The 15,040-nt window shown below is 47.2% G+C and overlaps 1 protein-coding gene across 1 annotated transcript in view; it reads left to right on the plus strand.

The window, feature by feature from the left end:
- The first annotated feature begins 8,919 nt into the window (after window positions 1-8,919).
- Window positions 8,920-15,040, plus strand: part of LOC121281874 (cysteine and histidine-rich domain-containing protein 1-like) — a 38,720-nt gene continuing 32,599 nt past the window's right edge. Inside the window, exons 1-3 of the mRNA XM_041194971.1 lie at window positions 8,920-9,239; window positions 11,519-11,568; window positions 13,217-13,273. Of these exons, the coding sequence (XP_041050905.1) occupies window positions 9,176-9,239; window positions 11,519-11,568; window positions 13,217-13,273 (171 nt within the window). The 5' untranslated portion in view covers window positions 8,920-9,175. The remainder of the gene's footprint in view (window positions 9,240-11,518; window positions 11,569-13,216; window positions 13,274-15,040) is intronic.

The following is a 15,040-nucleotide window of genomic DNA, read 5'->3' on the forward strand; positions in this document are numbered from 1 at the left end:
GAGGGCAAATGTGAAGTCTTTACTTGAAACCTTGTTTGAAGTTTAATTTTATCCTAGTTATAAAATTTCTTTTCAGTAACTCAGATTATCATAGTGCCTACAGATCCATGAGGGAAAAATTGGATAAGACCGATAATTAGGTGTAGGATCACAATGCATGATTAACCCCTGTCCATTCATTGTGATGCCAGCAGCACACAAACTTTGTGCTACCTGCTAATTTAAATGATAGTGGTGTGTAGCCAGCAGTATGCGTGTTGCTGAGTGGCTGCATGCTTCAGCAAGGGACCCAAGTTTGTGCAAGTCTAGCACCACTTAAAGCTAACCTGCCCTACCTAAAGCCAGCCTCACCTCTTAAAGGCGAGTTGCATTCTGTTGCAGCAGGCTTTGTAAGTGGCTGGGGAAGAATTTATGAGCAAGAAGAGTCGAGGTGGTGCAACAGGCCAGAATACATCCTCTGTAGGAGGCTCTGTAGACATTAGGAGGGCAATGGGGGCAGATAACTGTCATAGTCTATGCCAGCTGTCTAGCTCTAAGGACCTAGATAGAATGTTGCATGCAGTGCTGCAGGAAGTCCAATGACCTCACACAAGTGGTCAAGGTAAATGAATGCATCTTTTAATGCCATATCCTTACAAAGGAACCACTAGCCTCTCGCACTGTTCCATTCACCACTCCACCTTAACTCACCTAACAACGATCTCTATCAAGCATGGTGCATACCAATATTAATAGCCTCACCTCATCTTCACACACAGCACTGTTGTAAGCCTCACATTCACATCTCGCAGCTTGCATAGCTATTTAACAATGACATATGTCATCCAAATATATTGCACAATGCTCACTGACACACTGTCCTCTCTTTTGCAGGACAATATGGTGCAAAATCAGAAGTAGTACCACCTAACTGATAGGGTATGCAGCCCCACCCCCAGGATGGAGACGGTGCTTGCAATCATTGGTATGATCATGGCTACCAGCAGGACTGAAAGCATTGAGGGTGATGGTATGTTCCTACCTAAACAACATTCCCACAGCCCACTTACCCTTCATCCTACAGTTTCTTCTGATATATAGGACAGAATTTAATGTGTCACAGGTGGGCGTGCACCTGACCTGACTGGACGTAAAATAGCTTGTGACGACGTCAGGTGAGCACTCACAGACGTTATTGCACACTCAGGCGATATTTCAGTCAGCGGGCATGAACGGGTACCAGAGCTGCGCCCAACATTAATTAACAGGCCACCTAAGGCCATTAAAAATCCAAATGCCGTATGATTTTGTGCTCGTCGCATGGGCAAAATGGGCAGGTGGGCAGCCCACAATTTCAAAAACCTCATCCAAGGGCAGGATAAAAAGGATCACCAGCCTTGCTAGTGTGAGTATTGAGGAGTTTGGTAGATAGTTTGCTGCTGGTGACTTATTGGTAGCTTCATCTCTGTTCGGGGCTTCATTGTTAGCATTTCCAGGCTTCATTTCAGGATTATTGGTGTCTCCAAAGGCCCCCAGAGGATTCAGACCTTGTGGACCCTCCCAGGTATCAGACAGCCTTCTGTTACCCTGGTAATGGAGATAGTGGTCTCCACAGGATTGTGGTCTTCCTCTGAGGCGGAAGAGAGGGGCAGAAGGAAAAGGAGGTCAGGTGTCCCAATGCAGCTTCCAGGGGAGGGACCACTGGGAGGAGAGGTGCAGGCACAAGGGGCACAGGGCCAGCAGCAAGTCCAAGAATGAAGGAGCTGCAGAAGATGCCACTACCCTGCTACCAGGGTTTACAGGCACCGATGCAGCCACCTCAATATGTCTGGGGTGCAACGCCGAAGGAGGCTCAAGGGAGACAGTGACCTCCATTTGTCAGATGATTGGGCCTGATATCAGCTCCAACTGTGTGTGAGGTCACCTCATGCCTGTGGCTCTGAAGGTCACAGCAGCCTTCATTCTATGCTTCTGGCTTTTTCCAGGGGTCAGTGGGGGATCTTTGTGGAGTCACCCAATCAGCTGTCCATAGTTGTACCAAGCTGGTGACAAAAGATTTGTTCAGGTGAATACTGACCTTTATTCCTTACCGTACAAATGAGGCCAGCCAGACAGAGCGAGCCAGAGGTTTGAAGCGATTGCTGGGTTCCCCTGCACCTAGGGTGCAATCGACTGCACACAAGTGGCCATCAAGGCACCAATGTGCCTTCATCAATAGGAAGGAATTCCACTCCATGAATGTGCAGATAGTGTGTGACCACAGGATGCAGATTCTGCGAGTCTGTGCAAGGTACCCTGGCAGCTCACATGAAACTTACATCCTCAGACACTCCCAGGTGCCGAGGCTCTTCAGTGCTCCAGCCCAACTGGATGGATGGCTGCTGGGTGACATGGGCTATCTGTTGAAAAGGTGGCTCATGACGCCTCTCTGTCACCCAAGAACAGAGGCAGAGAAGCGTTACAAGTCAAGCCTCCACAAGGGCGGTGATAGAGAGGACCATAGGTCATCTCAAGATTCGCTTCCAATGCCTAGACCGTTCAGGGGGTGCACTACAATATCCCCCAGAGCAGGTGTCACTGATATTGGTTACATGCTATGCTATCCACAATCTGGCACTGGTAAGGGGAGACCCAATGGAGGAAGAAGAGCAGCAGCACAGGCCACAGATGAGTCCAGTAGTGAGTCAGAAGAGGAGCACGATGAGGAGAACGCTGACGGCGTGGAGGCAGAGACACCAGGGACACTTTGATTCAACCCTCCTTCGGCTAGGCTGCCACAGATCAGCTTCAACCTCACGCCAGGGCTGCGGCCTCCATCCCAGATGTCTGAAAGAACCCTTTCATTTGCACCTAGAGTCCACTCAGTGCCTGTGCAATGAAGTTTTGAGCCACCCACATCCAGTGTTACATACTTGCGTACCTTGCACCACATTAAATAAAAAAGGTGAAGCATACTCGAGCCATTACAACAAAACAAAATTGATCTCATGTTGACACTCATAACAAATTAACAAAACCTTCTCTGGTCTTCAACAGCAGACCAATTAAAATAAACAAATCATTGCAGAACAAAAGATCACCCGTGACTAGTCCCTCTTGTGCTCATGGTGCCATAAACTTACATTTGCAAGTATTATGCCTTGGTGCCCCCACCTCACTAGCACCGGCGTTGGAGGCAGCCTGCTGACTCTGGTGTCTTGTTGGTCTTGATGACCTTGGCGGTTGTCCTCAAGCTAGTAGAACCTATGCTGTCCCACCTGGGAGGGAGTGGCCAGTGCAACAGCTGGCATCTCCCCAGTCACCGCAGCCTCATCAGATGCCATGGTCACTGGCAGGGGGGCGGAGGAGCTGCTGCCGTCAAACAGAGCGCCCTGAGAAGAGCCCGCAGAAATGACTAGCAGCTCATATGCCAACATGAGGTCGCTCCAGGCCTCCCTGCTCACCATTGATGGACAGGCACCTAGCTAGATAATCACCTAGGGAATCAAAGGTTATCAGGGTTAGATGGGAATGTGGAAATTGAAGCACAAGATCAGCTATGATCTTATTGAAAGGCGGAGCAGGCTCGAGGGACTGAATGGTCTAGTCCAATTCCTATTTCTTATGTTCTTAGCTGGGTTACTGGGTGTCACATCCATCTCCCACATGGACACTGATCACCTGAGCTCAGTGCCTGTGTGAGGTCTTGCAGGTCCGAGCGCAACCCAAGAACCCCTGATTCTGTTCCTTGAGCTGCCTCTCCATGATATTCGCCACTCTCTCCATGGAGGAGGCAGTGCGCTTGGCCATGAGGGTCACCGCAGTGCTTATGCTCCATGTGGACACCTCCATAATGAAGACCATGGCACTCATATCCACACCAGATCCTCTCGGACATCTCGCAGGATCTAATGGACAACTCCAGTGGCTCATTATCTGCCTTTGACTCAGCATTGTCCTGGTCTCCAGAAGTCCTCTGACTGCCGGCGCCCTGGGCACTCTCTGCCTCCACCTGCACCTCAAGCGAGTGTGAAGTGTCCTCATCACTATGCACCGACATTCTAGCCGAAGATCTAACATCTACTGAGACGCTGGTATCTGCGCTGGTGCCTGGTTCAGAAAGCAGGTGTGACGCAGGTACAGCTGAAGCCTGGTGGGCCTCTAGTGTCAGGGGTGGGTCTTCGGGGTCCTGCGATTGGGTGTGTGGTGGCAAACCTAAGGGAGAACAAGGACATGTCATTAGTTAAAGTCATCACACTGTCACTGTGCATGCCAGGCACCCTGGTGAAACCATGGAGATCGGCATCATGGTGCCATCGTCCTTCAACAATCAATGGGGAATGCAATTTCAAGGCTCCCATCAATGATGAGACTACACAAGAATGTTTGCACCATCTGAAACTCTCATCTCTGTGCACTGCACTCTTACCTTTATCTGACACCCCAGCATCTCCACGGCCGGTTGGCCGAGGTGCACGGCGCCTCTCCAGGTCCAAGGCATCCTGCTCGTATTTGGACAGGATTAGGAGGTTAGCAGGGCCTCCACCAGTCTGCGACTCTCTAATGTTGTTGTGGGCAGTCTTCTCTTGAAAGGACAGAAGAGCATAGATGACCCCCCGCTTTACCTGCAGCACCATTGAGGCCTGGCCAGCCCCGCCTTTTTTTTCATTCATAGGCCAGCATTTATTACCCATCTCTAATTGCCCTTTTTTTTCAGGGCCATTAAGAGCCAATCACATTGCTGTGGGTCTGGAGTCACATGTAGGCCAGACCAGGTAAGGACAGCAGGTTTCCTTCCTTAAAGGACATTAGTGAACCAAATGGGTTTTTTACAACAATCGACAATGGTTTCATGGTCATCATTCGGCTTTTAATTCCAGATTTTTATTAAATTGAAATTCCACCATCTGCTGTGGCGGGATTCAAACCCAGGTCCCCAGAACATTACTCTGGATCTCTAGATTATTAGTCCAGCGACAGCACCACTACACCATTGCCTCCCTCTGACAGACATTTTGCAGGCACACCTGAGTCGTGGCCCTCAAGCCTTAAGGCACTCAGTCCAAGCAACAAGGGCTCACCCCCTTGGCCAGCTTTGGTGTCATTGACAGTTGGAATTAGACTCTAACACCCCTGAGCTCCATGGGAGGACGGCCAGACCTTAACATTTCAACAAGCTGATCCATGCCAACACGGGGCTCATCCTTCCTGAGCCTAACAAGTCGTTAAACCTCTTGCTGCACTGGACCCAGGTGCGCCGCACTACATCCTGGCTGCTGACCAACACTGTCACCTCCTCTCAAGCTCTTTTTGTTAGGTGCGGTTTCCTCCTCCTTCCATCCCTGGGGACAAGGGTGACCCTCCTGGCAGCCACCTCCTCTAGGAAGACAGCAAGGCACTCATCAGAAAACCGGGGCCGAGTGCCCAATCGACCTGCCCTCCCGCCTGGCGTCTGCAGCCGCATTACTTTCCATAATTTCTACTCGCCTGCTCACAACACCGGAGTTGTCCCCGTAGCCAGCAGCCTTCCAGGGCCTGACTGTGCCGATTTGAACTGGCCACTGGGTCGCCATTGGACCAGGCAGCCAACAGGCCCCGGCCTTGCCTGCCGTTTGCCGGCCAGTGAAGAGCCACGTTTCACACTGCGCGGGCCTTAATTGGCCTGCCAGATGGTGGAATTTGAATTCAATAAAAATCTGGAATTAAAAGTCTAATGATGACCATGAATCGATTGTTGTAAAAACCCATCTGGTTCCCTTTAGGAGTAGGAAATCTGTTGGCCTTACCTGATCTGCCTACACGTGACTCCAGACGCACAGCAATGTGGTTGACTCTTAAATGCCCACTTAGATGGCCTAGCAAGCCACTCAGTTATAACAAACTAAATCACAAAAATGGAATGAAACCGGACGGACCATCCAGCATTGACCGAGGCACCGGCAATGACAATGGCAATTGCAGCCCTGTCGATCCTGCAAAGTCCTCCTTACAAACATCTGGGAGCTAGTGACAAAATTGGGAGAGCTGTCTCACAGACTAGTCAAGCAACAACCTAATACAGTCATCCTCACGGAATACAGATAATGTCCCAGACTCCACTATCACCATCCCTGGGTACGTCCTGTCCAACTGGCAGGACAGACACAGCAGAGCTGGCGGCACAGTGCTATGCAGTCAGGAAGGAGTTGCCCTGGGAGTCCTCAACATCAACACCGAACCCCATGAAGTTTCATGGCATCAGGTCAAACATGGGCAAGGACCCTTCCTGCTGATTACCACCTACCGCCCTCTCTCAGCTGATGAACATCACTTGGAGGAAGCACAGAGCGTGGAAAGAGCACAGGATGTACCCTGGGTGGGAGACTTCAATGTCCATCACCAACAGTGGCTCGGTAGTACCACTTCTGATCGAACTGGCCGAGTCCTAAATGACATAGCTGCTAGACTGGGTCTGTGGCAGGTGGTGAGGGAATCAACAAGAGGGAAAAACATACTTGACCTCATCCTCACTAACCTGCCTGCTGCAGATGCATCTGTCCATGACAGTATCAGTAGGAGTGACCAACGCACAGTCATTGTGGAGACAAAGTCCCGCCTTATCATTGAGGATACCCTCCATCGTGTTGTGTGGCACTACCACTGTGCTAAATGGGATAGATTTCAAACAGATCTAGCAGCTCAAGACTGGGCATCCATGAGGCGCTATGGGCCATCAGCAGCAGCAGAATTGTAGTCAAACACAATCTGTAACCTCATGGCCCAGCATATCCCCCACTCTACCATTACCATCAAGCCAGGGGATCAACCCTGGTTCAATGAAGAGTGCAGCTCAGCATGCCAGGAGCAGCACCAGGTATACCTAAAAATGAGGTGTCAGCCCAGTGAAGCTATAACACAGGACTACTTGTGTGCTAAACAGCATAAGCAGTATGTAATAGACAAAGCTAAGTGATCCCACAACCAAAGGATCAGATCTAAGCTCTGCAGTCCTGCCACATCCAGTTGTGAATGGTGGTAGACAATTAATAGTGGAGGCTCCAAAAATATCCCCATCCTCAATGATGGAGGAGCCCAGCACATCAATGCAAAGGATAAGGCTGAAGCATTCACAACTACCTTTAGCCAGAAGTGCCGAGTGGATGATCCATCTCAGTCTCCTCCAGAGGTCCCAGCATCACAGATGCCAGTCTTCAGCCATTTCGATTCACTACACGATATCAAGAAATGGCTGAAAGCACTGGATAGTGCAAAGGCTATGGGCCCTGACAATATTCCAGCAATAGTACTGAAGATTTGTGCTCCTGAACTTGACACGCCCCTAGCCAAACTTTTCAAGTGGGAGGGGGTTGAGGTGTAGGGGGTGATGGAGGAGTGGACCAGGGTATCCCGGAGGGAACAATCCCTGTGGAATGCCGCCGGGGGGGTGAAGTTAAGATGTGTTTGGTGGTGTATCATGCTGGAGTTGGCAGAAATGGCAGAGGATGATCCTTTGAATGCGGAGGCTGGTGGGGTGATAAGTGAGGACAAGGGGGACCCTATCATGGTTCTGGGAGGGAGAGAAAGGTGTGAGGGCGGATGCCTTTACCTCCCCCCCCCCAGCGGCATTCCACAGGGATCGTTCCCTCCGGGACACCCTGGTCCACTCCTCCATCACCCCCTACCTTCAACCCCCTCCCACGGAGCCTTCCCATGCAACCGCAGAAGGTGCAACACCTGCTCCTTTACTTACCCTCTTCTCACCGTCCCAGAGCCCAAACACTCCTTTCAAGTGAAGCAACATTTCACTTGCACTTCCCTCAATTTAGTCTACTGCATTTGCTGCTCCCAATGCGGTTTCCTCTACATTGGAGAGACCAAACGCAGACTGGGTGACCGCTTTGCGGAACACCTTCAGTCTGTCCGCAAGCATGACCCAAACCTCCCTGTCGCTTGTCATTTCAACACTCCACCCTGCTCTCATGTCCACATGTCCGTCCTTGGCCTGCTGCATTGTTCCAGTGAAGCTCAACGCAAACTGGAAGAACAGCACCTCATCTTCCGACTAGACACTTTACAGCCTTCCGGACTGAATATTGAGTTCAACAATTTTAGATCATGAAATCTCTCCTCCATCCCCACCCCCTTTCTGATCCCCCTTTTTTCCCAATAATTTATATAGATTTTTCTTTTCCCACCTATTTCCATTATTTTTAAATATATTTCCATCCATTGTTTTATCTTTGCCTTTTAGCCTATTTCGATCCCTTCCACCCACCCCACCCCCACTAGGGCTATCTGTACTTTCATTATCATATTCCTAAGATAATATCACCACCTCTTTGTCCTTTTTTCTAAGACATCTTTTGGTTATCTCCACCTATCACTGGCCCTCTACCTAACTCTACTTGTCCCACCACTACCCCCCACGCCCCAAACCCCAAACCAGCTTATATTTTTATATTTCACCTCTTCTATTTTTCCTCAGTTCTGTTGAAGAGTAATACTGACTCGAAATGTTAACTGTGTTCCTCTCTGCAGATGCTGTCAGGCCTGCTGAGTTTTTCCGGGTATTTTTGTTTTGGATTTCCAGCATCTGCAGTTTTTTGCTTTTATCTTACAGATTTAAGGTAACTGGCATGCAATGCGGTGTTTAGGATCTGGAATGCACTGTCAGGGACAGTGATGGAGGCAAGATTAATTAAGGCTTTCAAAAGGGAATTGGATTATTATCTGAAAAGGGAAAACATGCATGGCTACCGGGAAAAGGCAGGGAATGGCACCAGGTGAATTGTTCCTTCAGAGGGTCAGCACAGACAGACACGACAGACGGATGGCCTCCTTCTGTACTGTAACGATTCTATGAAATTTCCTGGGGAATTAGAGCATTTCCGTCTGTGGACCGGTTACAAGGAATATCAAAATTTAGCTTCTGCCCTAACGTTAGCTCAGAATAAGGTTTCATTTTATCTTTTGTTTGTCGTCTTGTCTACGCTCCTCCCCCAGGATGGAAGTTGTCAGCCCGGCTCCTGCCGCTCCGGATCCGTGACGGATAGGAGCATATGTTGTGACTATCTTTGGGCAATGCACAACCGGACTCCATTTTCCTGTGCACTGGGGAATTTCTTCCAGACGGCAGAAGATATTTCTGGAATATCGAGATCTCACATCTACTTAAGCTTCAGAGGACAGCATCTCGCTTGCTAATCCCGGGAAGCACACGCAAAGTGAAAGTGCCGCGATGTCGGAGCTTTGTTATAACCGAGGCTGCGGGCTGCACTTCGAACCCCACAGCAACAGAGAGGGTGAGTCACAAACTTTCTAAAGATCTTCAGTTTAATCAAACTGTCTCTCTCGCCGTCAGAGAGTTAGCTGGTGTCCGCGGGCGCGAGATAATTTACTTTTGTTGTTCAACTTTGTCAATAACCTTCATTTTTTTTTAGGCCGGTTAAGAAAGCTTGTTAAGCAGGACAGTGCTTGGAACATTTCTGTTCAAGCTTTCTCCGCTGCTCGCCGTGCTGGTGAAAGGACTGCCTTCATTCCTCTGTGGACAGTATATCCTAACAGCATCATATTCCATGTTCGTCACCCTCCTATTCCTATTTGATATCACTTACAGAGGCACATCTTCATCCCCACTAACCCTCCCCTCCGAAGGTGACGCTGTTTGATTGGATTACCAGTCTGGCCCAATAGCTCGGCAGTAAAGGCATTGTCCTCTATTGTAGCACTCCGTGAAACCTAGATAAGTTTACAACATATGAGGATATTTGACCCATTTCTATAGTGTCCTTAGCTGATTGCTAAAACTATTCCCTCTGCTCTGTCCTTTTCCACAGCTGCTTCAAATGCTTAGCCATTTTCACCTTGAAAGATTTGATGGCCTCTACCTGAACTGCTCCGTCAGGCAACATATTCCATACGTCAACAACTTTCTGCGTAATTACATTTCTGCTAGCCTGTCTCAATTAATTTAATGACGATTGAAATTCATAACCTTTAACCACAGATTCCATATCACAGACTCCCCAGCTAGGGGAAACACAGCCCCTGTTCATCTTTTCAAAAGCCTTCATTATTCTAAAAGCTTTTATTAAATCTCCTCTTGACTTATCAGCTCCACTGCTTCTAGTGGCATCTTTTAATTCTAGTATCGCATTGCTGGCATCATCCTGGTAATTTGCACTGTATACTATTTATTTTTAATTTAACTAGTAACTTGTAGATGTATATCATTACTTTGCTATTGTATGCTAAGTCCTTGTTTATAATGCTACTGTTTTTTATAGCTTTTATCTACATGCTATTGAACATTCTGTCCACAACCTTCAGTGCCTTTTCATTGACTGTGTGCTCTGAGACTTTGTATTTCCTTCTGAAATGCTTAACCTTTGCCTTAAATTGCGTCTTCCACCTGCCTGCCCATTCCCATTAAAGGTTCTAACAGTTTTCCGCTCAGTTTATCAAACCCTGCCCCTACCCCCACACCAACTGCCCCTTTCCTTGAACCCCCCTCCCCACCGCCACCCGTCCCCACCGCCACCACTACTACTTAGGTGCTGTCAAAAAATGTTGGTATCATACTTCAATACACTCACAATTACTTTATTTGTGAAGTTTCCTCAGCCTTCCCTTAGGCAATTGAGGAACCTAGGTTATTCAAATCCATCTCCAGCCTGGTTAAAGTCAACATTTTCCCAGCCTTGAATCCACATTCAAAGTGAGTGGACTGAGATTGTAAATGGCTGGAAACCAGAATGCATGATATATTCAACACTGATCTTAATTCCCACATTGTAATGCAGTACTGTTTTACATTGCCACATTTTGTTTTCCCAGCATTTATTTATTTAAATGGAGAAATCTATTTGATGGGCCAATGCCCAACAGGTAGGCATCATTGAGTTTGGAAGAATAGATGAGAAGATGTGGTAAATTGAAAATGTTAGTTAGTCAAGCTTTGGGACAGAGCCTGTAGACTGAAGGAGGAAGTGGAAAACTGTGAGAAGTAAGGAGAAAAGATGCATTGCAGCAACTCACCAGGCTACTTTAACAGCATCTTCCAAACTCGCGACCTCTACCATAAAGAAGGAAAAGGGCAGGAGATGGATGGGAACACCACCACCTGCAAGTTCCCTTCCAAGCCACGCACCATCCTGAATTGGAAATATATCATCATTCCTTCACTGCTGCTGGTTCAGAATCTTGGAACTCCCTCCCTAACAGCACTATGGGCGTACCTACACCACGTAGAATGCAGCAGTTCAAGAAGGCAGTTCACAACCACTTTCTTAAGGGCAATTAGGGATGGGCAATACATGCTGGCCTAGCCAGCGATGCCCACATCCCATGAACAACTGAAAAAAATGTTCCAGGTGCTAGGTGAGAATGAGGTAGAGTAAGAGATAGTTTAGTGTATTTTGATTAGTGTATACTGATAGGGGAACAATGGGATAAAGAATATAACCAAGCAGATCTCCTGATGCCATCTGTCAGGAAATCTTGCACAATTTTAAACAGTTCCTCCCTTTCACACTTTTATTTTAATATGTTGAATATAAGCTTTTGACTCTTTCTCCAACAGATGCTTGCTGTTACCATTCAGGCGTTCCCATCTTCCATGATGCACTCAAGGTAGGTTCAAAATCTATTTCCAGATATAATTAAATCCTGCTAAGCAGACTAAATTGAATTGCATCAAAATGAGTGTGAGCTGAATGCAGTGATGACTTAGTGGCTTGCTTCATTACTCACCCTCAAAATTTTCCCCATCTTTAACCTTTCATGCCATGTCACATTGCTAGTATCAGTCTCTTGAAAGCCAACCTCTGAGGATGAAAGTAACATACAGTCTGATCCTCCAACACTTGTGTGACACATGGCTTCTCTCTCAATGCTACAAAGTGGGTGATACAGAGAGTATGCAGGCAAGAGTTTGCAGTTACGAAACTATGCCCCACTACTCTGAGTTAAAACATGAGCCCTAATTAGAAAGGAGTTAATTGGGTCTACTGAGAAGTGTCTCTAATGAATTCTAACAGCTAATGATAAACTCAGCCACCCATTTGTTACTGGGACTAAAATCAGAGAATGCGCTCCGAGAGCTAAATAAAATAACGTAACCAGGGTGAACTCCCTACTATATGTTTCCAGTGATCCATACTTCAGGCTTCATAGGTATTTGGTGCCAGAGCATATTCAAATTAAATCACACATTTCCTAATCTAAATATAAAACATTCCAGTTACACAATTTTTTCACCAGATTTTTCCCTGCTTCCTCTCTTGAATTTAATGAAGCACACTTTCATGGGTTCTGGCCACCTCCAAAGTGATCATTTTCCATATGGGAACCTAAACAGCGAGTATTGACAAGATATTTTACTCTGTGGCATTAGGAAAAAAGAAAAACTTGAATTTATATAGCACTTTTCATGACCACCAGATGCCTCAAAGAGCTTTATAGGCAATGAAGTGTTTTTGAAATATATTTATTAAACTCCTGATGCTGCTCCAGTGAAGAGACCAGTCTTTACTCAGTTATAAATTTATTCACAAAATGAAACATTACAAATGTGTAGCTCCTAACTCTACAACATCCCACCAGTGTCACTGGGCCCTGCCGCTCCAGCTGCCTCACATTCCGCTCGGATTCCCCTAGGCCCTGTGCTCCAGCTGCCTCACGCTCCATTTGGGCTCCACTGAGCCCTGTGCTCCAGCTGCCTCACGCTCCACTGGGCCCTGTGCTCCAGCTGCCTCACACTCCACTGAGCCCTGTGCTCCAGCTGCCTCACGCTCCACTGGGCCCTGTGCTCCAGCTGCCTCACACACCACTTGGGCTCCACTGGGCCCTGTGCTCCAACTGCCTCACTCTCCGCTTGGGCTCCACTGGGCCCTGTGCTCCAACTGCCTCACGCTCTGCTTGGGCTCCACTGGGCCCTGCTGCTCCAGCTGCCTCGCGTTCCGGGCCTTGGAGTTTACCTCCAAAACTTACCTTCCCGCTCTTTGCTGATCAGCAGCAAATGCAGGGACGCACCAGCCTGTGATTGGCTGAGCAGCTTTACAGCATTTTTCATATATATGTTACCTGAATGTCCAACAAGTTTGGCGGGCCACATTGAGTTGGACAAGTTTGCTTTAAAAAGAAGGTGCCGGAGTGGCGCTCCAGTGCGCTCTGGTAGCATTACACCACCGTAGCAGTCAGACCTGCAACCCTGACACTTGTCAGTTTGGGTAAGTGGAAGAAAAACAGAATGACTATAATAATTCCCTGTTTCATTTAGGGATGGTCCTGCTGCAAAAAAAGGACAACTGACTTTTCAGAATTTCTGGCAATCCCGGTAAGTAGTCTTCATTGTTCTGAGTAATACGGAATCTCAAGTAAAGTCAGATTGTCATGATAATTAATATATATTGGAATTAAAGCAGTCAATTTTACTCCCCTGCACCTCTGAGTTCAAGTGGGTTCTGCCCAATGGGACTTAAAGATTTGTGAGTCAACTCATTATGATGGTATTATAATGACTTAGAAGCTCTCCCTTGGTATAGAATGTCCCTTGGGTAGGGTTTGTGCTCAGTGATGGAGGGGCAAACTGTACCTCTGTGCCAGGCTGGAAAGGATTACAGCAGGATCAGTGGTTGTCAACTTTGCATCCTTCTGGCTGTTGAGAAAAACATCAATGAAAAGGCCTGCTTGTCTCACTGGCCACTTGCTGTTGAGACAAGCTTCAGGATTGCAAACATTTTTGGTGCCCCCAGACATTGCTGATTTGCTGCCTATCCCTTCTCATAACTTCCAATTTTAGTGAACCTGGGTGCTGTGGCCAGAGCTATTTTTGGGCCTCTGCCAAGCAAAATCTCATGAAAACAAGACAGTGGATCTGGCGATATTGAGTGGGATTTTCCAGCCCTTCCCACCGGCGGGATCTTCTAGTCCTGCAGAAATGAATGGAAGTTTGAATGGCCTGCCACATAAACCACGGGGGAACTCGCCGCAGGAGAGCCGGAAAATTCTGGCCATAATTTCTGCCTCATTCATCATCATTATATTTACATCGTTGTGCTTCTCCAGGTACAAGCACTCCTCTGTACTCTCAGTGTATCCCATATGACCTTTCCTTACATGAAGGTCACCCAAATCCACAAACAAACATTTTCCAGCAGAAGTTACAAGAATATGAACAGGAGTAGGAACTCTGGCTGAATTATCTATTTTTGCCATCATTGGCTCATGTGCTAAGGCCAATTGTAGAGCCTCTATTGTACTGGCTGAAATCAGCAACGTCAGCAAAGACTAGAGCCAAACCTGGTACCTTTCTGGTCTGTATGGCTCAGTGTGGCATTGGATAATGTATCAACAAAGACAGCAGGAAGTGCTCCCATTTAGATTTTGTTTAGACCAATTTTATTTTCACACTATCTTTCAGTCTGTTTGTGGTACATGTGACAGTACAAAAGTCTGTATTTCAGAATGTAAGAATCTCTACACCACAGAGCTGATTCACTGAATGGTTGCACCCAGAGCACTAGTTGGGAAAGTGAAAGAGCAAGTCTAAGCCTGCTTCTCATCCCCTTCATTAAAAATTACCATTCTGCACCAATATCCAGTTTTGTGCATAAATGGTCAGCACATGTTTCATGTAATACCCTCATTAAGGCCCCCAAATTATTTAAATACATGCAAAGTGCCTGTTAGTCGTATTTCAAGTTTTTCATCAGGAGTGTATCAGCCTCAATAAGTACCTACTTTAAATGGGCACTGCAGAAAAGGACAGTCAGATATTGGGGTAGTGCAGTCCTAGAGGTAAGTGCCTTTAAGTTTTTACATATCTTTCATTGTGTGGTCTGTGGTTTGGAGTTTGACCCAATTATGCACTTTTTTTCCATTTTTTTTTCTGGAAGGAGCTGATATATTTTAAACCTGTAGTCTACTTGCAGCTGCAATTCATGTTGCAACTCCAATGCAGAAGATTGGTATCCAACTGTGTATATTCTCCCTTTGATTGTTTTAGATGACGGTCTGAGGATGGTGATCTGTCCACTTCTGTTTACAAAGAAGAATGTGAGGCAGGCTCCCCACACCCTCCCTTATCCAGTCAATAATGTCT

Source organism: Carcharodon carcharias, chromosome 9 (genome assembly GCF_017639515.1).
Source record: "Carcharodon carcharias isolate sCarCar2 chromosome 9, sCarCar2.pri, whole genome shotgun sequence".
Taxonomy (NCBI): Eukaryota; Metazoa; Chordata; class Chondrichthyes; order Lamniformes; family Lamnidae; genus Carcharodon; species Carcharodon carcharias.